The following is a 25,831-nucleotide window of genomic DNA, read 5'->3' as shown; positions in this document are numbered from 1 at the left end:
TACCTCATGTAATGTTACTGCTGAGTTTAAGTTCACGACCCACTTGTCTATTGTGGAATCTAGAATAAGCTATGCGTAAGTATAGTATGTAAACTTAAACTCCTTTGTTATTTCTCCTACTATGGGATTTATTTCCAACGCATAGAGGAGTTAACTTCTGGCGTGTATACCAATTTTAGCCTTATTCATTTGTCTCTAATTGTTTGTATTGTCCAGTTATCATTGTGTTGTGTTAGGCATCTATATGTATAATTTTCTGCGGTTCTTCTCCTCTAAAACACTCTAATTTCATCAATCGAAGCATCGAAGTAACTATCTGCCTACAATTTATTTAGAGCAGCATTCATTTGCAGCCCAAAGATTAGTTCTACTACAAAACCTTCCAGAAAGATATTCTAAGAAAAGTAAACCTGCCACTACTAAAGAAAACAAATGTCATACACACACAGCTATACAAAAAGTTGTAATTAACGTAACACTAATGAGTGAATCTCACAGCGCAAGAAACAATGTCACTTACGAGGATGTACCAGAGACAAGTAAGAAGAAAATGACAGCAGCTAGCGGAAACACTGCCACACCGAGGAAATGTGTAGATGAGTTCCTTTGATACTGTGAATGAGTTATTTCACAGCCATTAATTGTCTGTCTAGGATAGAAATGCGAGGACAACATCGGAAGCGTACTGTCAGTTTTGGTAAGAATATCTATTTATCTTTTCCTGTTCGTAGACAATACATTCCTACAGTTTCTGCCTCAGCTGAAGCTTCTGAATTCACTTTCACATTAAAAAGAATTCAAACTGTCTAATCATTTATGAAAAATATTTCACAGTCAATAAATGAACTCAAAACTAAACATTTCTGCGCACGTGATTCATTGACATGGCGCCTTAACAGCACTACTTAGCTTACGAAAATTGTATCACAGCAATCAGTATCAATGTCACAGCCCGACTCATTAAGCAACGATTACCGCAGATTGTCCGGCGAATTTCACCAAACAAACCATAACATGCCCAGGCGACCCAAAACTCCACATAAGCCACCTCGTAACACACATTACGAATTTTCTGCAGCTTGGGGAGCGCGCGTGGGGCGCTCGCCGACCGGCGCACGCGCTCCGCCAGTCCACCACGCGGAGTCGCGTCGCGCAGCTGTCGCGAGCCAACCGGAACACAGCCCAACTAATCCGTCAGTTCCATTTTTTTATTAAAACCTCCTTCTCAATCTCTTTCATCTATTCAAACGTTCGGTAAAAAAATTAACAAAAAAAAATCGAAATGCTATTTTCGTGACTGACTCTGGTTATATCGTTTCCACTCATTGTACCTGTAATGTGGTGTAATAGAGCCTTATCTAACATAGCGTAATACGACTGGTTAATCTTGTCCATTATTGCATAACGCCATACTCCTTTTTCACCCTTGGGTTGACGTAAGATGTTAGCGTGTGTTGAGATAGGTCATGTAATTCAAACGGAACGTTTACCGCGCCGGCTGGAACTTGTTATCTGATACCGTCTAATAAATCGTAATCGTGATAACATCTATGAATACCACGTAATCGTGACAGGCTCTTAGAATTTCTCGTTAACTTGGTGTTAAAGTTAGTAAAAGCTAGGAACGCTAAGTTATATAAGCGCATTCTATGTAGTTGTGAAGCTGTGAACTTATTTCCTAGCTTCATTGAAAATTTGTTTTACTGGAACTACAATACTGCTGCGGCTATTTGAATAACGTGTTCAGTGTTCTTGGGTATTACTTCCTCAACTTCTTTATTAGCTCTAAATTATCATTTTTTGTAGTAGTTACGTTCCTCTCTTTAAATGGGATTATGTTTTACTTTTTTTGCTTCACTTGCAGTGATCTAATGCCGCTTTGGCGTGACCTGTCAAATGATAGTCGTGTCTAACCTGTTACGTCAAAATAACGGCAACAGCTTCTCGGCATAATGCTGGCTAATGATTGGGCGCAATTAGCCGTATTTACTATTATATAACTGCTATGTTTAATTCTACTGACGCAAGCCTCTAACTAGAATATATTTACTTCAGTTTTATGACATCGCAACGGTTTTGACCTACATTCCTTTTTATTTGGAACCTTGATTGCTTTAAGCTGCAAATTAGGCTGCGCTAATTAGTGATAGATTAAGTAATTGCACGTTACTAACTTTTGAATACAATTATTTCTCTTAAATTCTCAATGACTCATGACGGATCCTTTAATATTACCGTTTATCAGCAAATATGGCAAGATTATCCTGAAAAAATCTTGAGTGGATACGAAACGCCACAATGTCAGTCCAAAACCAGCTCTATTTTCGCTTTTTTTTAGTAAATTACCAGCACTAGATACTCGATAGAAATCAAAAGTCAGCCATCATTCGTAACACCACTTACATTGTCACTTTTTCTAATTCTAGGTTCGTCAAGTTCAAAGTGCATCGACAGTGCGTGAGAACAATTACAACAATACTAGTAATAAGACGTATTACTTTCGACTCGTCAGAGATCGTTCGTTGCACTGGGTACGAGTGCTCAGTCTGCTCGGTCTACTGGTCTACTGAGTCTACTACGTCTACTGGTCTACTGAGTTCGAAAGCCAGTGAGTGCTGATCAGTGTTTGATGGTGTGTTTTTGAAAGTGAAGTTACTGTAGAACTTTAGTTCGCGTGTTTAGATGAAAATCGAGAGAAATGAAGGTGAGTGGTTTTCGATATTTTTTTATAGATTGTGTTTTGACTTCGTAGATTTAATGCTTGTAATGAAAATATGTTGTTTGACCTAGCCTCTTAGTTAGGATACACAATATAGGGTACAGTCCGATTAGTGCACGTGATCAGAAGGTTACTCAAGTAAGCTCATAGACAAAAAATACATCAGCCACATCATCTCCTTCAAAATAAAAAACAGCATTTTCCAAAATATTTAGAACAAAAGATGCATTTTACATAAAACCTCTTTAGCAATTAAGTTGTTGCAATCCAAAATGTAACATTCTTTGCATTTACAAAATTTCTTCATAGCGGAAAGAATACAAACGTTTTTACGTAATTCGCTTCACATTCTCACAGTTTTATATAGTAAACAAATTGCTACTTACATAGATAATCGCGAGCTATGAACCATTGCACAATTTTATTGGTGTTAGACCAAAATGTAATTAACCGACTTCAAAAAAGGAAGTTCTCTGATTGACCTGCATGATTATCTAAAATTTGTTCGAACTTTTTGATGCGGTTTTCAGCATAGTACTTTGTCAAACCTAGGAGGTTTTAAGTAGGTACATATATTATTCATCATCCTCCGAGCCTTTTTCCCAACTATGTTGGGGTCGGCTTCCAGTCTATCCGGATTCAGCTGAGTACCAGTGCTTTACAAGAAGCGACTGCCTATCTGACCTCCACCCCTTGGTTAGACTGGTGTCAGACTTACTGATTAAGTAGGTATATTATTGTAGTTGGTTTTTTTAGACATTTGTGTCGTAATATTATAATATCAAAACTATTGTGTGCCAAGGCCAGTGAATAAATAAACCAAACACTGCAATCTTATTGTGAAATTTAACGGCTCTGACTTGCTAACAGCGATAAATGACTGACTCTAAACTTTAGTTGTCAAGTCTGTTACGAAAAAATATTTGGAAACAGTCAGAATCAAAGTAGATGTTTCTTCAGTTAGTGTTATAGAATTTGAGCCCAATAGGCAAAAGTATACTGGCCTTGTTCTAAAAGTGACATTGGCTTCATTTACGAAGTTAAGGACCCATGTTAGGCTAATCCTTAGACGAATCTGAGACTGTTTTTTAAGAACTTACGCCAGCGAATTCTCCTGCATCCCGTAGGATCTACTCCACGCGCCCGGATAAAAAGCAGCCTATAGTCTCCCTAGATAAATTGGCTATCTAATACTAAAATATTATTTTCAAACCGATACAGTTAGTTCTTGAGATTTGTGATTTCTTTGACCTTTTCAAACTTTTGAATGCGCAGACCTCTAAACCACAGTATTTCGCAAGTCAAACAAAAATGAACCCGGATTTTTTTAAGTTATTGCTTAACATACATAAATATCATGTGATAGTATAGTTCATGTTGAATTTCGGTACAAAGTGCACATCAAATGTTTAACATCTAAAAGTATTTACACTATAAATTGCAGGTACGAGTACGAGTAGATTAGACTTTTACTCATCTAAAATTCTAAACTAATATAAAAAAGAGGAAACATTTTCTTTACGTTTGTGGGCCATTTAGGTTCGGGAAGTACTGCACAAATTCTTACACTCTTGAAAAGCTACATTACCCCCGAGTGCCATAGGCTATATGCTGGAGTACCTGCGGGTAGTAGTTTTTCGCGAGCGGAACCGCGCTGACCAGCCAGTTCTGAAATAAATTACCTTCTTCCGACCTCGGGTTACGATCACAATCTTCTCATTAGCGAACGTAAAAGTTCATGCAAAAATTAACATCTCGTGAGGCGAAGTCATTAAGTCAAGACATTTTATTATAAAAAAACCCAATTTGTCTTAGGTGACGAGATTTTGTAACTATCTCTAGTTCCTCAAAAAAGTTATTATGCTTTGAACTATTATATGCTTGAGGAATTTTACCGTCTTAATTAAAATTAATGAAGGATTATAAAACTATTATCCGAGTTCATTATTAACTGATCAATTAAACAATACACTAATGAAACGACTAAGCAATCAATGGCAGTATATAAAAATAAATTAAAATCGATTTATCTGCAATAATCCCAACTAATAAACATGATAAATTTAATTGAAATCTATATTTATTGAGTAGTAGCCGGGAGCGCAGAAGTCGGCGCCCGCACAGGCATATTATGCAAAGCTGATACAAATCTTATTGCAGCACACTACATAACGTCTTGTTGCGTTTTTGACATAATCTTTAGCAATATATTTATTTGGCAAAATATGTTAAGAATCAAGTTAATTGAGATCGCAAGCTGCTCGTATAATAGCTAAATAAAGGTTACATAAACCTACTTCGAGGAAACGATCTAAAATATCTGATAAGTTATCAAATACTTTTAAATAAAAAGTAATTAAAATTTATAGTAGAACATTGTTCTTATGTTCATGTTATTCAGTCCAATACTCGGAATGTTTCATTAACATCTCCCAGGAAAAAGACAAGGGAGATGATGATGACTCGGAATGTTTAAAACGTAACTAAGGGTCTTCTAAATACATACTTTTTGTCTTTGCCACATTATATTTTATTCACGTATGAAAGTTTAGCTAATAGGAGGAGTCTTGCTAATGACTTTTATCCATCCTCCTTCCTTGTTGTTTGTGATTAAAAAGATATATTACCATAAACAAATCAGAATCACATTAAAAAGGTTTGTTATTCTTCTTGTTCCGCAATTCTAAACGTTCGCTTGTGTTCAAGTTGGCACATAAATCTCATCTCGATTGTCTTAAACACAAACATAAATCAACAACATTATCAAAGGTGTTATTTAAATACATTTATGCACTGTTAACCGCCGTCGTAATAGAATTTTAATAAGGAAGAGTACTGCGTAATATTTCATATTATCTTATTGAATATCATTACGCATTATAATAATTTATTATCTAATATTTGGGCTTCACTTGGTTGTTTAGAAAGGGAATTTGTATCTCTTGCTCCGTCAATCGTGAGTAATTAAGCTTAGATACAATTAAAAAGTCATATCAATGTACGGTGAAGTTCACGAAGTATATCTACAACGTGTTTTGATAGTTTTCTAAAGCCAACAGTTGCTTCATCGGGTATAATGTCGATGTGTAGTGACTGAGCGCCGATGTGAAGCACGATTTTTTGCGAAATCGAATCGTTTGGGTAGTTGTGTAGATACAAAAATGTCTGACAAAGTGTATGCTCGAGTGTATTTTTAGTAGTATTTAAGATTTGGAAAAGCATAAATGTTTACATTGTTCGGTGTTGTCATCGGAAAATGGGAAGAGCTCCTGGCTAAGTCAAAGCCGGTCAGATCGATCTATCATAAGGATAAGCAACGCTTGGCGCGGTTGGCCCGTGTATTCTTGACGAGTTCTTCCGTGTTTCGGAGGGCACCATAAACTGGTGGTTTCAGCTGTCATTTGAACATCTTTGGCACATGTTACGTAAACTACAAATATTCCGCTAACGACAGAATTTCATTTCTGCGCTCCAGATTCATTTCTGCATGTCACCTACTTAATTGTTAATTGACAGAGTTACTCATGTTACATTTAAGTAGAAGTTTTCTAAAGTCACTTTAGAAGTAATCACCACTCTGGTTATGTACGAAAAAAATATTATTAACCAGATCACTATATGTAAGTGAATAATGATGTTTCGTACTTACCCAGTTGTACAAAAGTGCGTTCTCACAATACGCCTGAGCGTAACAAGTGACAAATAACAAACACCACGTAACACATAATAGTTCACCCGGGAAGTGCGGTGCGTTTGCGCAACTCTAAAGCGACCAATCCACGTACTTGAACCACTCTATCAATTTGGGAAAATTCTTTTGTATTATGCTTGCTTTTTTGTCTGTCATTATAATTGTTGGCGTATAGTGTCGTACCTTGTTTTTGTGTGTTGAATTACTTAATATTTTATGCCATTGTTTGCTTGCGGGATATAAATCGACTATAATTTGACACATATGACGATGTTTACACAAATGACGAGCCTTACATATATTCCTTCCTCCTTCCTCCGAGCCTTTTTCCCAAACTATGTTGGGGTCGGCTTCCAGTCTAACCGGATGTAGCTGAGTACCAGTGCTTTACAAGGAGTGACTGCCCTATCTGACCCCCTCAACCCAGTTACCCTAGTAATAACCTTACATTGTAGCTCGAAATTATTATTGAGATAATTGGTTGTTGATCCACTTTTCTATTATCTTACTTAAATTACAATTTACGAGATTATATTAATTATAAGAATTTATAAGATATTATAAGAATTAATTATAACAATTATAAGAATTTATGTAGTAATTTTAAGCTTATTAATCAGAATTTTTTGGGTTATGTTTTTTTTTAATGCCATTGTTCTAATTTTGCCAACTTAAAATACCAAAGTGCTTTCCAAAGTTGTGGCTTAAAGCCGCACAATTCATAGCCACAATTATTCAGATCTATATTTCGTAAATTTAAATGAAAATAAGTAAAAGTGTAATGATCAGCGTATTTGCGTTAGAAGTCGATTAGTTCCGTCTATTTGCCGCGCTGCGCCCGAGTGTTCAGTGTGCGGAAACGCCGCGACCCCGCGGAGACACGGATTTTTTATCCTAAATACATTTTTAAGTTTTTCAAAAGATGCAAAACTTGGTGTTAAATTAACTACTTTTACTTATTTGTTTGGTTAAATAAATGCAGCGACTGTGCTGTCAAAAATATAATCTAATAAAGGGGTTTTTCATGCTTCCCTAAATTAAGGTAATTGTATAATACAGTTCTGTAATGATGAGTCGTTACGAGCAATTTGCCTTCAATTTAACAATAAATGGTTACAAATTAAATACGGCAAATATAAAAATTAATTAGCAAGTGCTAAATGTTTTAATTAATTAACTTAATTGCGAGCCGTTTTAGATAAAATCTTTTCATAAATAAAATGACAATAAACTAAAGCACATAAGTGAAAAATAAACGTGAAAATCATGCAAATTCAACGTCAATGACGTTTTAAAATGAAAATAAAACAATTGAGTGACGCAACATTAAGGTTAAATCATTGCAAATTAAAGAGGTACGCGTGCGGAAGAAAAACTCCGAACAAATAATGATTATATTATCTGTGGGCAGGGTAGCCTGACCGCGCCTACGTGACCGACCGAATTTACTTGTGTTCACAGATGTTCATTTTCCGACTCAGTAGATCGATCTGAATACTTAATTAAACAGCAAATTGCTTAATTTTTGGGCAGCAACAACGAGTGTTTTATGGATAAGATTCTTGGTTATTATGAAATCATCAACATACATATAGCAAAGGTTTTCAGATTTTTCGAATTTAAAAAAAGGTAAACTGTCGTTATTACTATTACGCAAACAACCAATACGAATTTACGTACGAATCGATCTTAAAGCCGAAACTTTATCACCAATATTTATATTTATTTCTTATTGTTATAACACTACAATAAACAGTTATTGCGATGGTAAAACGTTACGTTAGTTATGAACCATAACGATCTGTCATAAAACAGTATGACGACGGACCATGCAAATGGCGTCCTCAAAACGGCTAAACCGCCCGAGGAAAGTGAATCCAAAGCCGATGATGCAATTGGTTCGTAACTCCTATGCGCTAAGCTGATGGTAATGTCACCGTCATTTACGGTTGTTTCCAATCTTCTTTCTACTATGGTTTTGCCTAGATAGGAATTTTTGTATGAGAATAGTGTCAAATTTCTATTTCTGGAAAGTAAATATTGGGGACGGCCGTCTCGTATCAAAAAGTTGTTAATCAAGTGGATCGAAATAGGTAATCATAATTACGGTAATTTCATTATTGGGTTCAAACAATTTGTACGTGGGTTATTAATTTTCCCGGTAGTCCTAATCACACTAGATACTTTTCTTCATATGAGTAAATTAAATATGCCGTCGAATCCTGAAAAAAATTATACTATCACTCGGTCTGTAAAACTACTTACTATAAGCTTGTAAATAATTGCAATTATAATTTAACATTATAATTTGTTGTGTCAGTTGTGTGAAAGGATACTTAATGTCAATCTTCTAACAATGAAGTTGTCTTTGATCCCGGTGGTGTAATACAGCCTTCTTCCGGCATTAGACAAAACTTACATAATACCTAACATTATCTCGCAGGATTCTATTTCAACCAGTACAACATTTGACGTTTGAATAAGTCTCAAATATTAATATTATAATCTCTAATCGCTACACTTAGTACATAATACCCGAAAGTAAAACGGAACGTGATATTTATCTACAACAATTCATTCTTATACTGGTGAGTCTTAAAAATAGACACTTATATCGCGATTATTTTTTTTTAAATAGAGAACAATATAGAGTAGTTACAATACTACCTTTTTGGAACATAAATATGGCACCCAACGTGTTACTTTAAAAAAAAATAAAGACGAAGGTTCGAAGGTCTTCTTTGAGTTCCATAGTGAAGCAACGATTATTGCTTAATTTCAACATTCATAGAATGTCTCCTCGATAAATGATTTATCCTAGACATTAAAATAACAGCGAGCATAGTTTTGACACTCTATGTGAAAAGTTTTGCAATTTTCAACGTATCTTTAAGAATGACAATGCAAGAACGTAAAGGTGCTAAAAATACATTGATATACTTCGATGCCTTAGAGTGAAAACCTCGTAAGTGCAAGAGATAAATTTTCAGGATAAGGATTAGTATTAGATATTTTTTACGATTATCTTCCAAGAAATGCAATAAAGAGTGAAAACCTCGTTAGTGCAGGAGATAAATTTTCAGGATAAGGATTAGTACTAGATATTTTTTACGATTATCTTCCAAAAAAATGCAATAAAAAAATATTGAGAAAAAATGCATTTCCGAGGTTTTCATTCTAAGGCGACGACTTGTAAATGTCATGAGAAAAAACACATTTCATTCCTTTTTATTATCATCCAAAGAAAAGAGGACATAAAATAATATACGAGGTCACAGGTCACATCAAAGTAAGACACACCTCTTATAGATTTGTCGATCAATAACGGCGCCCAACGCCGAATATTACACTCTGATTGAAAATGATAGCCTTGACCGAAAAGTGATAGTGTCTTCACTAAATAATGGTATATTCATAGAAAACTATTTTCGTTCAGAAGGAAATTGTATGAATAGTCGAAATTACTCAAAACTAAAACTTGAAATCTCAATGAATCGAAATGAGACATTCCTAATGGACGTCTGATGTCTCATTTACCTATTAAAATAAATATATCAACTTTGTCAAAGACTATGCAATCGAGTAAATACATCTCCTTTTTGTGTGGGAAATTACCCTCTGCAGAGGCAGAATGAGGAAGTGTCAAACTCTTACTGACTAAAACACTGGAGCCTTTTGTTCCGGAGCCGCGGCAACTCTATTAAACAATCCCGCAGAACAGAAACATATCTTCCAACATAGCCGTGACTATGAATGAGAATGTCAATAAACAAGTACTCTAGCCTCAATGTAATGCTTCTAGACATTACCATTGGCAGTGTTACGGCATAGCTCTTCGAAGCGGCGTTTGCGCAGACAACCGGTAGTCATGGCAACCGCCATTACCGTGGTTGTTGATTTTATAAGTGTAAATATACGTTCTGCTGTATGGATTACGATTATTGCGCTGGTATTACATCTTTATATCATATATTTAGGATTTATTCTTGTACCTAAAACAACCTTGAAAATAGCATGGAATAAATGTTCAAATGGAAAGGTGAGGTATGATACTTCTGTCCTTTTGTTCCTTAAACAAAACTAATGGGACAACTCAACAGTTTCTTAGTAAATACGCTACTATTAAAATAATAATCAAACCATAAAATAATTAAAATAAATAATTGATCATAATTCACTAACGAGGCTAATGGCGTTCGTGACCGTGCCACTGCGATAATTTCGAATATGGAACGGCGCGGCTATGACCGCGAATCCTTGCAAGGCAGCCAACATTGCGACAACTTAGCCGCCATTCATTACATAAGGTTTGCAACACTGATGCAAAACTGCATCGAGGTTTAATGATGAATATAACATGATGATACGTTGGGATTATGTAATTTTTGGAATTACCAATTTGAATTTCCGAAATGGCGAAATAATTACATCAAGCTGAATTTAAATTTTATTTGCACTCAATTTGCGCACGGAAATTCTTTTTTTTTCGGTACAAATACTTTTTACTTATCAATTATTTTCGCACACAAAATAAGCCTTACAAAGACTATTTGTGCGTACTATTTTATGTAACAAAAAATAAAACAAAGACACATGCGTGCTTGACGCAATAAGCGTAAATTGAATAAAACCAAAAGAAACAGAACTTCAATTTGGACGGATAAAACACTGTAGTCTCTGGCTGTTTGTGTTGTAACTACACTTATATATACTTTATAGTGAATTGCTATTTATAATGGAACCGCAAATTGACAGTCAAATAGCCAAAATAATCATTATCGTAATGTTTACTTTTATTTAGTTTAGCTGTTAACTTTTCAAACAATGTCGGTTCTCACATCGGCTGTATTTTTTTAAATATTTAACTTCAAAATTCTTGTTGTTATATTTTAAAGTTAAGAAGTTCGAAGACAAATTAAATAGTGACTTACAAATACGTGGACAAGTTTTTTTTATATAAGAAAAGCAGGTTTAAATTACCTTACACGTGCAGAGGCAAAAGTAGTAGAAAAATGTCCCAAACTAATCTACATTCTAAATTCAGAATAAATAATCAAACCCCAAAAAAGGATGACAGTACAACAATTTACCAGTTGATTGATTTCAAAAGAGGTTAGATAAAAAACAGGTTCATTACCTTGGCTGATTAGAAAAGTAATGTGTATTTAAAAACAGGTGAGTGGGTAAGTGTTTAATTAAAACTAGGTGGGTATTACCACTGCATAATGTTAGCTTGCGTTACAAACGTAATACACGCAAATGGATTACATCACAATACGGCATGGATCCATTCAAAGGGCGTTTGGTAACAAACAAACAGCTGTATGGACCAGTTCTGTAGTAAAATAACGTACCGAGATAAACAATTACAAAATACGTTTCCGAACAACAATGCTCCGCTGCCTTTTCTTAAACAGAGAATTCACGAGATCTAATTGTTAGCTCTTTTGATAGCCATTCATTGCATTCGTAATGTATGCTTTATTTCAATTGGGAGTAAATAGGAAACATGTGCGATTAGACCTAGATTAGTCCGTGCTTTTAACTGGGATAAAACGAAATCTAATAAAAAATGGCAATTTGTTGATAGCGCGACGTTTGAATTGGTTGATTTATAATATAATGAGTCTCTTTGACGCCAATGAAATCTAGATCCTAAAGGTTGTTCAATACTGCACGGTCACCTCTATGGTTCATTTTTATTTTCTAGACTCTTCTAAATATAGAACAATGATCTAAATTATGCAAGCAAGAATCCGGAACAAAGATAGAGAGCGCATAAGCATAATAAATAATTTATTCAATGCGACATTATCTCGACGTAACACGTAACGGTAATTGAAATGTCAAATTACAGAGCAAAACCAATTCGATAGGCGTTGGCGCCAGATTGATGGAACTGCTAGAGTTGCTAATGTGAAGAACGAATGAATGAATGAAGAATGAATGGTCGTGTAGTCGTCGTTTTGTTTAGATATGTTTGAATAGAGACTGATAGACATATAAATAATTAATTCTTATTTCTATTACCTCTTTTCTCACAATACTATTAAATACTTTTTTCTGACAGAAATATCCTTGAATAACCTATCTAACTTGGTCGGTACGAAACGGAACTCACCAAAATCACCCTTTTTATCGAGAATGACAATGATTGCGATTCGAACAGAGTTCCAATTAAGAAATACCCTCTAGCCACAAAAACACTTTTGACTCGGAAACAAATCTTAACATCAATCATGACCAAAGTCAATATCTTTCAATTTATCTAAATCGATCACTCTATTCTTCAGTAGTCATAACTCATGCATATGATTAGTGGGCGTTTTTCTTATGTACCCAACAAGTTAGCATGCGCGTGCGGCAGTCCAAGCGACTCTTGCGCAACAGTGAAAGTAATTTCGGCACGGCCTTCACCCATTGTGCCACTAAACTTAATCGGGTTACGATATCTGACCATCAGCATCAATTTACATGTATTTACGAGAAAATATGTTATGGTCAAATGTAATGGGAAAAATGTCATCATGTTTCTTTCTAGAAGGTTCATAAAGGTGACAAGTTCACGCATTTTTTTTTAAAGACCAAAATGGCAAAGGGTAATCAAGGTATAGGTTTGGTTGGCAACAATGGACTTATTTCATGATGAGGTTATTGACCGGGGCAATAATTATGTTCAGGATAAATAAAGTAGTTGGATTTGCTCAATGACTCTACCTGACCTGGATCAAACCAAATTGAAATCGGGTAGTTTAAATAATGATCAAATTGGATGGATATTTGACAGGACAGCTTTCATTGCAGATGAAATTACCCATGACATGATTGTATTACCTGAAAATTAAGTTAATAACGTCAATTCAGACACTGAAGGCAAGTCAAGGCCCGATAGTGATCATATCATTAATATAATTATTTATTTTTTAACCTTGTAACACATGCAAAAAGGTTTGATTTGAAATGATGTGTCTGGCACATTTGAAAGCATGGACCTGGATGATCAACATTATTATCGGCATTGTAATTACTTCAACAAATAATTAATAATAAAAGCCGATGACTTAATGATATTATCAGTTCCTTATGTGCGGACTTATGGAACTTTACTAGATTATTACAACCACAGAACATAATTTTACTTTAATATTAGCATCCAATATTCAAATCAATAAGAATATTAAAGATAAATAATCACCACTATTTATCAAAATAAATTACTCTCTACATTTTAACTTAAAGAAAACTATCTTTCTTTTTCATTATACAATACTTAATTCCTAATGTCAACTTTCCCGCCATTTGTCAAACGAGACGCCATCTTGTGACGTCAGATGTCAGCGGACGAAAGTTCGAGAAACGGCCTTCACCCATTGCCTCCGATAGCCACATGCGAGCAGGTTGATTTACATAACGTTTGTTTATTTATGTTATCAGGGAAATAATCAATGCAATATATGCAAAAAGTATTTATAAAGGTAAAAAAGGAAAACATATGTATAAAGATTTTCGCAAGACCATATTTAAGACTCCAAAAAAGGAGGATGTTCTCATTTTGACCTGGTAACTATGTTTTTTGCGCGATCATCTCTCGTTTAACTGAACCAATTTTGTTGCATAGCATTTGTATTTGAAATTCATTTTTTGTAGGGTTCCGATTTTTGCACACTCATCGTTTAACTCGCATACGTATTGACGTAATTGACGTAACTTATAAGTACTTGCGAGAACTTATATTAAACTTCTCGTATGTCGTCATACCACATAGTGTAAAAAGTTTTTAAATGCCAATATTACTGTTGTAACGGCTACATTGTTTCTGATTGGATGCGGTCAAGTTCAAACATATTTCATTGTGTTTGCAAGGCTATTTCGCAGCAAGCATTGGGCTAATAGGTTATGTATTTGTAATATTTTTTTTTTTTTTGGTAATACTTATTACAACGATAGGTACAAGTTATATGATCAAATCCTTACAAATAAGGAGTAGCTTTATCTGTCCCTCTTTCGAGCTTTCAAACTACTGAATCGGTTTAAATTTTTGGTACACGGATAGTCCAGACCCGGAGAAAGGCTACTTTATTCAGGTGCGAGAAATAACTAGTTCCACCTGAAACCGGGGAACAGCTTGCTCTTATATAATTTACATAGTCAAATTATCATTTAATATACCTACTGTTTTCCATGTGGATTTTCCTGGTAACTGAGTCAATCGTTCAGAAACGAATTAAATTCGATTACGTTAACAATCGATTTATTTGATGATCTTTTGCTCTGTGTTCCGCTTTCCCATCAATCACTAGTATTATTTGTTTCACTCAATAATTAACGTAGATTAGAATCGGAAATTGCGTAAGTAGGTTTAGTAGGTTATTATTATTTATAGAAAAGGTACACTTAGCCTCAGAGCGATGCAACATTAAAAATCTTAATATAAACGTAACTTTTATATCAACAAAAGCCTTTTTAGTGTATCATATTTTATAGTTTCTGTTCATAAATATTTAGGTCATATTTTAAACGATATTCGAGTAATTTTCCGGCTAGTTGGTCATAGATTTATCGAACCATTTCATAGACAAGCAACAATGCAAAGTCATCTTGAATTTTCATAACTTGCTATTGACAGCAAAATACAAAGAGAAGTGGTTCAAATTGTTGCAAGGTTAATCGTAATAAATAATGTAAGCACCGGTTATGATTCTTTTATTATATTTCAACAACATTCACTTTGCTATTGTGTTAATTTTGTCGTTCAAATTAACTGGGTTGACAAACTACAAAGCCTAAGTGTGATTGATATTACGAACATACAAAAAGCCTTTATATTTTATTACCGAGTAAAATTTTAAACGAAAAGTGTTTGTAAGTTGTGTTCATAGTGTAGTGTTGACCAAAATAAGCTAAAAGCACGTTATGGCAATTCCGGGCGCCATGACAGTTTAAGGACCACGTAAGGAATCAAGGTTTTGCTAACTGAAATATCCGGTTCTTTTTGAGAACTCTTTAAGCTACACTATCCAAATATTTTCAAAAAAAAACCTAAACCGAATTCAATAATAACAAACACTATGTAAACATGAACACAATAACTATTACAAGATAATGTTATGCACGAATATAAGAGTAAGCGCAGAACTGTACGCTCTAATAACGCTCGTCAAAGCGTGGCTAATGTCAGTATTGTTCTGACGCGGTGGACACTTGAGGCGCCATTGTGGCAGAAATAAAATACCAAAACGTGACATATTTATTAAAATGGCGCAACCTATTGGGGAAAGATTGTTTGTTTAATATAGTTCCATGATAACTTCGTATTTTTGATCATGATATACTTGGAATACCGAACGGAAGGAAGAAAGTAAGGATATTGACAATGTTTAACTTGCCTAAAATAAAACTGCTGTAAGAGCAGTGGACATTGGTTTCTCCTACCATTGTTTGAAGACACTGGATCTTGGGCGACAGGGTATCCTAGAGGATATTCAGTGTCAAATAATATCTTGCTGGGCTGCGGGATTGTTCGAAAGAGTTACCGCGGTTCTGGTATACAAGGGTTCTAGAAGGAATAAGGTGGGATTTAGTCAAGTCCACTGACAATCTACCAAGGGTCAGCTGATAGTTCCCCACCTTAAAAAGAGTCACATAATGTGAGTGCTACATAAAAATAAGGGGATACTGAGAGCCTGAGATTTAAATGCTACTTAAAGATAGACCACGTTTTAAAACATTCATTTGAACACCTCCAGTAGATACATAGGTATAGTAAGTTCAACTCAGTCGTGCGCGCGGCCTTATGTGTGGGTAACCCTTGTACATATACAGTGACTTTGTGTGCGTGACAAGAGGTACAGTCGGGTACAATACAGTTATTTAGGGGCTATATGGGAGTGTGTGGTGTTTAAAGAAAAACAGTTATTACGTAATTTAATGTTTATTTATTTATAATGATTATGAATCGCTACTTGAAAAATCAAATGATGAATTTTCGGATTCGCTACTCTCCAAGATGAATTATAAATTCTGACTCCATGTCAAAATGTCTATAGTATTCTTCTTTTTTCTTTTGTACATGTCGACAAGTATTACCCCACATTCCTTCATCAATTTGACTTAAACGTTCATTTATGAGTTTCATTATTTCCGTCTTATTTTGGTCGACATTATGCGAAGCAATTTAATTTATTTTAATTCCCCACACATTTTCTTTACATGATTATACCTCTTTTTACATTCTTAATCCACACTTTTATTTATTGTCCGCGTACCCCCAGCCTGAAAATATGTAAGGAGTATTTAATTCATCCTAGATATTTCACCTTATTTATTTCTTAGATACTGTCAATGTCAATTTGAAAAGACGTATGAGAAAATAATGAAAAACTATATTTAATAATAAAAAGCTTTGAGTCGTGAATAACTAGTATTTTCGTAAACGACTGTACCCATAACAAAAAGCGATAAGAACACGTCATGCTCGGACGACGTCACTGTCACACAAATGAAAGTAGTATATTTACAAGCCGACGCACACATAGGGCCGCGAGCAAATCTGAGTTGAACCACAAAATACATAGGTACAGAAGTCAATCTACATACAAAGCGCGTTCGAGTCACGCAGACATAGGTGTCTATGTGTGCGTGTTCACAGACGCGCTGTCTCAAAACAACTCAAAACAGTGCGAGCGCGGCTGCCGTTTTCTTGAGATACGCGCGTCACTCACTAGACGAAATAAAACTCGCACATCAAGGTTTCTGTATGTAGAAGCAAGCTTAGATCGGGGACTGTACTAGCCCAACACATACAAAAACATACAAACATACAAAAATATTTTTTTCACAAGTAAAGAGTAGGGTAAGTATATATGTATGAATAACAAAATTATAAATTGCGGTTTCTGAAAAAGTTCGGTATCTCGTTCAAACGAATTTCCGTTGAAAGTGTTTATTAACCTCTTGTATGCCACATTAATTTTTTGATTATTATTGGTTTATATTTCATTTTTCCTGTTTTATTCTCAACAATACATCAAATAATTAGATACGAGTACCACTACCACGTTAGTTTTATGCGCATAAAAAAGTTGACAACCCTAGCGCGACCGCCGAGTTTAGGCATGAAAAGTGAAGTACATACATGAGATTGACTTCTGTACCTATGTATTTTGTGGTTGAACTATCTATACGGCTCGACCCATCATAAAAACACATCAAACAAATAAGAGCTTCGAAGGACGAATTTGATTACACAAGTACAATTCACACCAAATCAGAAATAGAACCACATATGTTTGGATAGCCAAAACAAATATACAGTGTAGATATAACAACACAAACAAATTGGTATAGAATCGATAAGTAATTAGTGGTAGTGCTGGCTTGCGTGACGGGACGCTATAATTAGTTGGAGCTATTAATTGACTTTTTACTGCCTCGCCCATCAATACTATCTAACAAATTTCGAGAATGTCACAAAGGATATGATGGGATAGGGAAACTAAATGTTATGTCTGGAGATTAGATACCTACTATCAGTGCACGTTGACGTGTCTATGTACATTTACAGATTTTGGTAGTGAACATGCTGTATTAAGCGGAAAAGCACGTTGAGACTTTACACGTTCACGTATTAAAAGAAACCACAGTCAGAGAAAATTAAGGCACTGTAGTTGCTAATTGGCTAGAAGCAGTTTTATGCTTTTAATCAGACACTCTTGCAGAGTAGGTATAATGCCATTAAGAGTACTTTTCTTGCATACATACATAAGAAGGTTTGAGTTTGGTGATTAACGCTTCACAAATGCAACTACTCCACTACTTTTACTCTCATTCAGTGCCCTACATTCGCAAAGTATGCTTGGCCCTACTTCTTACTGCCCTATGATGTTAGATAATTTGCTTAGCCAACACATCAATACAAAGAACGCATTGAATACACAATAATATGTACTCTAACACATTATTAAGTCACACATATTTCGCTTAGTAACGACAGTTTCATTATTACCGTCCCCCTTTCATGAAAAGGTCAACTTAAACATCACTTCCGAAGTACCGACCCATATAATATAATCGTAACTCGGCTATTAAAGAATTTATTGCTGTAATACAGCTGTATAACAGCTGACAATTAAATGAATTGGTAAGGAAGTGACTTGCGGATTAGCATTAATGTTAAAGACTGATATACTCTCACTCTTGACGAAAATTGATGTAATATGAACATCAATTTTGTTATGTGACCGATAAAAGTTGAATCTGAACCTGTCATTAGAATTGCTCAATCATCTGTAATTCTGGTATAACGAGATGTGAACATTAATACAATGTCTTTAAGTATAGGTGTGAGAATCGAAAAGATAATAGTATAGAATTAATTGAACTCGATTGAAGAAGGTATTTAGAAATCTGTAACAAGGTGTGGCGAATACATGACGCTTAATAAGGTCTTGGCAATAAACGAGTCTACAAAATTACATGTAATCGAAAATAACACCACAAATATTCGGTAATCGAAATAAAAAATGGATGGTATTGATAACAGTCAACATGAAACAATATGGCAATCATACTATTTACCTAATCTGAATACCAAAACAAACCAATTTGAAGTCCACAATCATAACACAGGCTTTCATTTACTAAAGTGATTCAGTTAGGATTTTAGTAAGCTTAACTTCGTATGACATACTTAATTAGTAAAACAGTTTCATCCAAGGCAAGATTCATAAACATTTGAAGATCATCTGCAAAGAACATTATGAAATCTTTTGTTTCTTTGATTACAATAACGGTTTGTTTAGTAATAAGCACGAGCACATAATAAGCAAGACATGCAATTTTAAAAATAATATTTGCATATGCATACTATCTAGACGAGCACTTTAAAACAACTCAAGAACTAAATAATTAGATGTCCGTTGTCAAAGCTTGATGTTTATAATCCAGATACGTATGTATGTCATAATAAGTTTATAAAACTGTGATCTATCTGCAAAATGATTTTTATGATCTAAATACCGCAGCATCATAATTATTACATAAAAACCTAATAACAACGATTGCTCTGATTAAGTAACACTCTTCGAAACGATTGTATTTACAAAATTATTTGACTTTTATCAATGAGATGATAACAATGTCGAATGTATTATTTCTTTTATTGGCTTTCAACAATTAACTCACAAAGATATCGATCTTTTTATAAGTATAGAAATTGAAAAATATTGTGTCACTGATTTCAATCTGAGATGCCTTTCACGAGATCGCCTCAGGAACGGGTAATGTCTTGAAATTAGATCATAATCTTCCGCACAAGTAGGAAATAGACACTGCTTGTCCGCCTCTTTCTCCCCACAAATGTTTTGTATAGCTTGGTCTCTGTTCTTGTATTATTTCATCGGCGCGATATTTCATGGGCGTGCGTAGTTATAGTTTAAATTGTTTGTGCTTTCCCTCGCTATTAGACTTCGAAGTTTAGTTTACGTCATCGTCGATATTTTCTTACCACTAATAATGAAAAATGATACAATATTCTCTTACATGGTACCGTTTGACATTCAGGCTTCAACTTACTAGTGAACTGCTGAACACGTAACACAAATAGGTGATGTTAAATACCTGAAACAGAAACAAACGTTATGAACAAACGTATTACATAACAGCTGACAAAGAGCTGTCAACACAATTGTTGGTCAACCAAAATACTAAAGGCCATGTTTTCCTGTTTAGACAAACAACGTAAAAGTATTCATTCGCTGTAATATGTTGGTTATTTAATGTTTTTTTGTCTAATTCCAGATTCGAGAGTCGCACCGCACTTGCACGAGACGCTGTGATGCGTCATAGGATGCGGCCACCGCGCCCGCAGCCGCAACCCCTCGCCCACCCGACCCGCAAGCCGCCAGACAGACACAAACTCACCAACTAATACTAAACAAACTAGTCCTCACAAAAACCAAAGCTAAGTTCAAATGCTGTGATACTGGCAACATATTTGAACTGTGATAGAAAACGAAACGAAAATGGGTGTTCACGTACTGCTGGCATCCACCGCCTTGAAGACTGTGAGCGTGACAGGGCTGTGGTTGATACCACTGCTGCTTGGAGCGCTCACCTTCCACAATTACAACTCTTACGACCCTGAAGCGAAGATATTAGATAAGGAGCCCTTGAAGGAGTACGACTTCGTTGTGGTCGGCGGAGGTTCGGCTGGAGCCGTTGTGGCGAGCCGCCTCAGCGAGGTCAAATCTTGGAATGTACTATTATTGGAAACCGGTAAGTGATAGACGAATATCTGTTTGTCAAAATAATAGCTTAATGTTAGTATTTTGAAATGATGCTCACTTGAGTAACACTTAAATAGATTGCAAAGTCACCATATGGCATCAAAAAGCAAAGTCTAGATTCATTCATAAATTCTTCAACGGTATTGGCCTAATAGGATAGCCTAACCCATATCACAACTTGGACTGCTAATGACTTGTCCCAATTCCATAAACGCAAAACCACAACATGAAAATCAATAGAGTTTAAAAGCCTTTTAAACACAAAACTAAGCGGTAAGTCATATAGTACTAAATTCCCAACCACAAATTCCAGGTCCTGACGAGAACGAGATCACGGACGTGCCCTCGCTGGCAGCGTACCTGCAGCTGACGAAGCTGGACTGGCAGTACAAGACGGAGCCCACGCCTCATGCCTGCCTGGGCTTCAAGAAACGAAGGTGCAGTTGGCCGAGAGGAAAGGTTAGTCATCATCCTCCGAGCCTTTTCCCAATCATGTTGGGGTCGGCTTCCAGTCTAACCGGATTCAGCTGTGTACCAGTGCTTTACAAGAAGCGACTGCCTATCTGACCTCCTCAACCCAGTTACCCGGGCAACCCGATACCCCTTGGTTCGACTGGTGTCAGACTTACTGGCTTCTGACTACCCGTAACGACTGCCAAGGATGTTCAATGACAGCCGGGACCTACAGTTTAACGTGCCATCCGAAACACAGTCATTGGTGTCTAAGATATATTTAGAAAGTACATACAAACTTAGAAAAGTGGTGCAAAATAATGGAACGTTTACTGTATCCAGAAAGAACATATAATTTTCAACTGATTTAGCATTTGGTTATACCTACTCTCATTTTAGGGATACTGAAAATTAAATATTTATTATAGTAAGTTCAACTCAGTCTTGCGCGCGGCCTTATGTGTGGGTAACCCTTGTACGTATACATTGACTTTGTGTGAGTGACAAGAGGTACAGTCGGGTACAAATACAGTTATTTAGGGGTTGTATACGGCTGTTTAAAGAAAAACAGTTATTACGTAATTTAATGTTTATTTATTTATAATGATTCTAAATCGCTACTTGAAAAATCAAATGATGATATTACCCAACATCCCTTCATCAATTTGACTCAAACGTTAACATTAATGAGTTTCATTATTTCCATCTTATTTTGGTTGACATTATGCGAAGCAATATAATTTAATCCAGGAGGTTGATTTAATCCATCATAGAAATTTCATCTCATTTATTTCTTAGATACTACTACTAGTCAATGTCAATTTGAAAAAAACATATGAGAAAATAATGAAAAACTGTAAAATGTAATAATAAAAAGCTCCGAATGTTGTTTCATTTTTTGAAACGCTACCTGACTCCTTAAACATTTTCTCCGTGAAGAACTAGACATTTTCGTAAACGACTGTACCCATAACAAAAAGCGATAAGAACATGTCATGCTCGGACGACGTCACTGTCACACGAATGAAAGTTGTATATTTACAAGCCGACGCACACATAGGGCCGCGCGCAAATCTGAGTTGAACTATCTATAGTATTTATGTCATGTCATATTTTATTTATTTAACAGTTTATGTACAAATTACACAGAATACATACAATAAGAAAAATAGAACATTTGTTTTGTCATGAGTTTGAGAAATAAAAAGCTAATGCTATTAAAAAAGCTAAAGCTAATGTATTTGGTATGAGGTTAGACGATATTGTTTCTAAAGCGCCTTCATGAATGATGGTAGCAAATCTCTCATCAAAGATACAACACTCATTGCTTTAAACTTTTTAAATTCTTGCATAGTCTTTCCACATATATAATAAAATAAAATACGACGAATCTTTTCAACCCGTGCAGGTATTTTATTTTCAATATTTATTAATTTAAAAAAAAAACTAATTTCCAGGTACTCGGCGGCTCAAGCGTGCTCAACTACATGGTCTACGTGCGAGGCAACAGATACGACTTCGACCAATGGGAATCCTTCGGCAACCCCGGCTGGGGTTACCAAGATGTGCTCAAGTACTTTATCAAGTCTGAAGACAACAGAAACCCTTACTTAGCAAAGAGCAAGTACCACGGGAGGGGAGGATATCTCACTGTCCAAGAAGCCCCCTGGAGAACGCCTCTAGTAGCTGCTTTTGTAGAATCTGGTGTCGAAATAGGATACGAGAACAGAGATATTAACGGCGAGAAACAGACAGGATTCATGATTGCTCAAGGAACGATAAGAAGAGGCTCCAGATGCAGCACAGCTAAAGCTTTCCTCAGGCCAGTTCGAACGAGGAAGAATCTCGACATATCTTTAAATTCACAAGCCACCCGAATCCTCATAAATCCAATGACTATGAAGGCTTATGGTGTGGAATATGTGAAGCATGGAGTAAAGCGAACCGTCTATGCACGAAAGGAGGTGATATTATCGGCCGGAGCCATCAATAGTCCGCAGTTATTGATGTTATCAGGCATTGGTCCTAAAGATCATTTAAGAGAGGTTGGAATAAAAGTTCTTAAAGATTTGCCTGTTGGAGAAAACTTACAAGACCACGTAGGAGTTGGGGGATTAACATTTTTGGTAGACAAACCTGTTGCGATAGTCCAAAATAGATTCCAAGCTTTTCCGGTAACGATGAACTATGTTGTTAACGAGAGAGGTCCTATGACCACCCTCGGAGGACTCGAGGGGATTGCGTTTGTGAACACAAAATACGCGAACTCGTCTGGATTGTGGCCCGACGTTCAGTTCCACATGGCACCGGCATCATTATCATCGGATAACGGTCAAGTCGTGCGCAAAGTTCTAGGACTAACTGATGAGCTTTACGATACTGTATTCAGACCGGTAGCTAACAAAGACACTTGGACAATCATGCCTCTTTTGTTACGTCCAAACACACGAGGGTACGTCAGATTAAGAAGTTCTAATCCATTCCACTATCCTCTAATGAATCCTCGCTACTTTGAGGATCCATTAGATGTAGCTCGCCTCGTGGAAGGAATCAAGATAGCTCTACAGGTTGCTAACGCGTCTCCATTCAAGCAGTTTGGATCCAGGCTGTACATGAAGCCTTTGCCAAACTGCAAGCAGCATAAGTTCATGTCAGATGAATACATTGAGTGTCAAGTGCGGACAATATCTATGACAATATACCATCAATGTGGGACGGCTAAAATGGGTCCTTCGTGGGACCCTGGAGCAGTTGTGGACCCTAGACTGAGGGTCCATGGTTTAGAAGGACTTAGAGTGATAGATGCTAGTATAATGCCTACTATAGTCAGCGGCAATACGAATGCCGCAGTCATAATGATTGGTGAGAAAGGTGCTGATCTAATAAAACAGGACTGGTTCAACAAAAGACGATGACAGTGATTAAAAACTCTTTGTTTACCGTTAAGTTACCAGTATGTTAAGTAAATTGTAGTGCTAAATTAAGTTCCAAAGATTCGAAGATGAAGACGAAAATAAATATTTAATTGTAATAAATTTTAAGTTTACGGAGATAATAAAAAAAATTGCTTATAAATTGAAGTGATCAGGGGCCATATTATACAACAATTCATAAGTCCTCTAAAATATACCTATTGTTGATTGCGTAAAATTTGGACTATAACCGCATAATAGGGTCCCTGTTTAGATATTGTAACAGCCTGTTTAGGTATTGTTTAATATATTTGCGAACAAATTCACTTCCGGCAAATTAACATACAATGAAACATCAGTAAAAACTGGTTAAATCGTACCTGGTAAATAAGGACTGTACTGTTACGTACATTATGTAAATATGTAAATTAGATATTAACTAATACTGTACGATAGTAATGTTATTTATTTAGTTAGTATTGCCATAACATAATATTTTCATAACATCACATTACCTTATTGAGGCCATGTCTGTATCATGTTCGTTGTTTTTTGTTACAAATATAAAAATGTTAAACGTTTTTGCTGTTTTTTTTTCTGCAAAGGATGTCCTCTAAGTGCAGCACTTATTATAATAATGAGGAATAAAGTTACCTAGCATAACATCGTTTGAGTTTTTGTTAAAGACTTAACCTAGCTTAACAAATAGGAAATAGTCTTCTGTAGGCACATGTAATCTCTTTATTGTTATACTAGCCGTTTTCCCCCAGTTTCACCCGCGTCCTGTTGGAGTAACTGCCCGCACCGGGATAAAATATAGCCTATGTTAGTCGCAGATAATATAGCTTTCTAATGGTGAAAGAATATTTAAAATCGGGGAAGTAGTTTTTGAGTTTATCCATTACAACCAAACAAACAAAGTTTTCCTCTTTATAATATTAGTATAGATAATTTAGTTTAACTTCATCTATTTAATTTGATTCTTCTTTCCTCTTCCTTTCATCTAAGTACCTAGTTTGATACTTCACAGTGCCGATTCCTACATCAATGAAAAGAAGATTAAAAGTCAACATAAAAAAAATATTATGCTAAGCATTAAAGTATTTTTTGAATGTAAGAGATTAACTGGAAAATGCTGAAAATTCCAACTGAAGACATCAAGTTACGTTTGTACTGTACTGTTTGTATTGTTTACACCTGAAAATTTGAAACGAATATCACTTGTTAGATGACGTCATATAGAGAAGTATGGAAGAAGAAAACATGATGATGAAACGTATTTATGCAATGAAGGATTTACTTATAGCAAAAACACGTGAATAGAAATATTCAAAACTCACGTGTTTTGAGTTGAAAGCCACTCATTCATCTTAATGGTTCATCAAAATAGTTTTTTTCCAAAACCAAAGCTGTAAGACGTAAACATGCGATTATAAATGTCACGCCAGTTTTTGTAATATACAACAATACAAGTTAAATCCCATACTTAATTGAAAAATAACATCCGACAGTATCTATTAATTTCACAAGTCATTAGGAAACCACAAGATCTCAAACGAATGAACATACATAGTATGACTACATAATACCTCTTATGACTTCATGACATTTCGACAGGAAAAATAATTTCTTGAAATATTAGATAACCTAGTTTATAACCAAATCAAAAGCTTTAATTTTGGAAAAGCCAAAGGATTATAAGGATTTTTGGATGCGTCTATAGTACATCATCATCCTCCGAGCCTTTTCCCCAACTATGTTGGGGTCGGAT

At 35.5% G+C, this 25,831-nt stretch overlaps 2 protein-coding genes across 3 annotated transcripts in view; one reads left to right on the top strand and one right to left on the bottom strand.

Moving 5' to 3' along the window:
• Positions 1-25,831, bottom strand: part of Flo2 (Flotillin 2) — a 248,356-nt gene that overhangs the window by 154,391 nt on the left and 68,134 nt on the right. The window lies entirely within an intron of this gene.
• LOC110370931 (glucose dehydrogenase [FAD, quinone]) lies at positions 1,098-24,663 on the top strand. Its single transcript, XM_021326941.3, has 5 exons — positions 1,098-1,193; positions 2,427-2,704; positions 20,208-20,684; positions 21,009-21,154; positions 22,606-24,663. The coding sequence occupies exons 3-5, from the start codon at positions 20,432-20,434 to the stop codon at positions 24,061-24,063; spliced, it is 1,857 nt and encodes a 618-aa protein (XP_021182616.3). The 5' UTR covers positions 1,098-1,193; positions 2,427-2,704; positions 20,208-20,431; the 3' UTR covers positions 24,064-24,663.

This window comes from Helicoverpa armigera, chromosome 22, assembly GCF_030705265.1.
Source record: "Helicoverpa armigera isolate CAAS_96S chromosome 22, ASM3070526v1, whole genome shotgun sequence".
Classification (NCBI taxonomy): domain Eukaryota; kingdom Metazoa; phylum Arthropoda; class Insecta; order Lepidoptera; family Noctuidae; genus Helicoverpa; species Helicoverpa armigera.
This window is presented reverse-complemented; position numbering and strand designations above follow the sequence as displayed.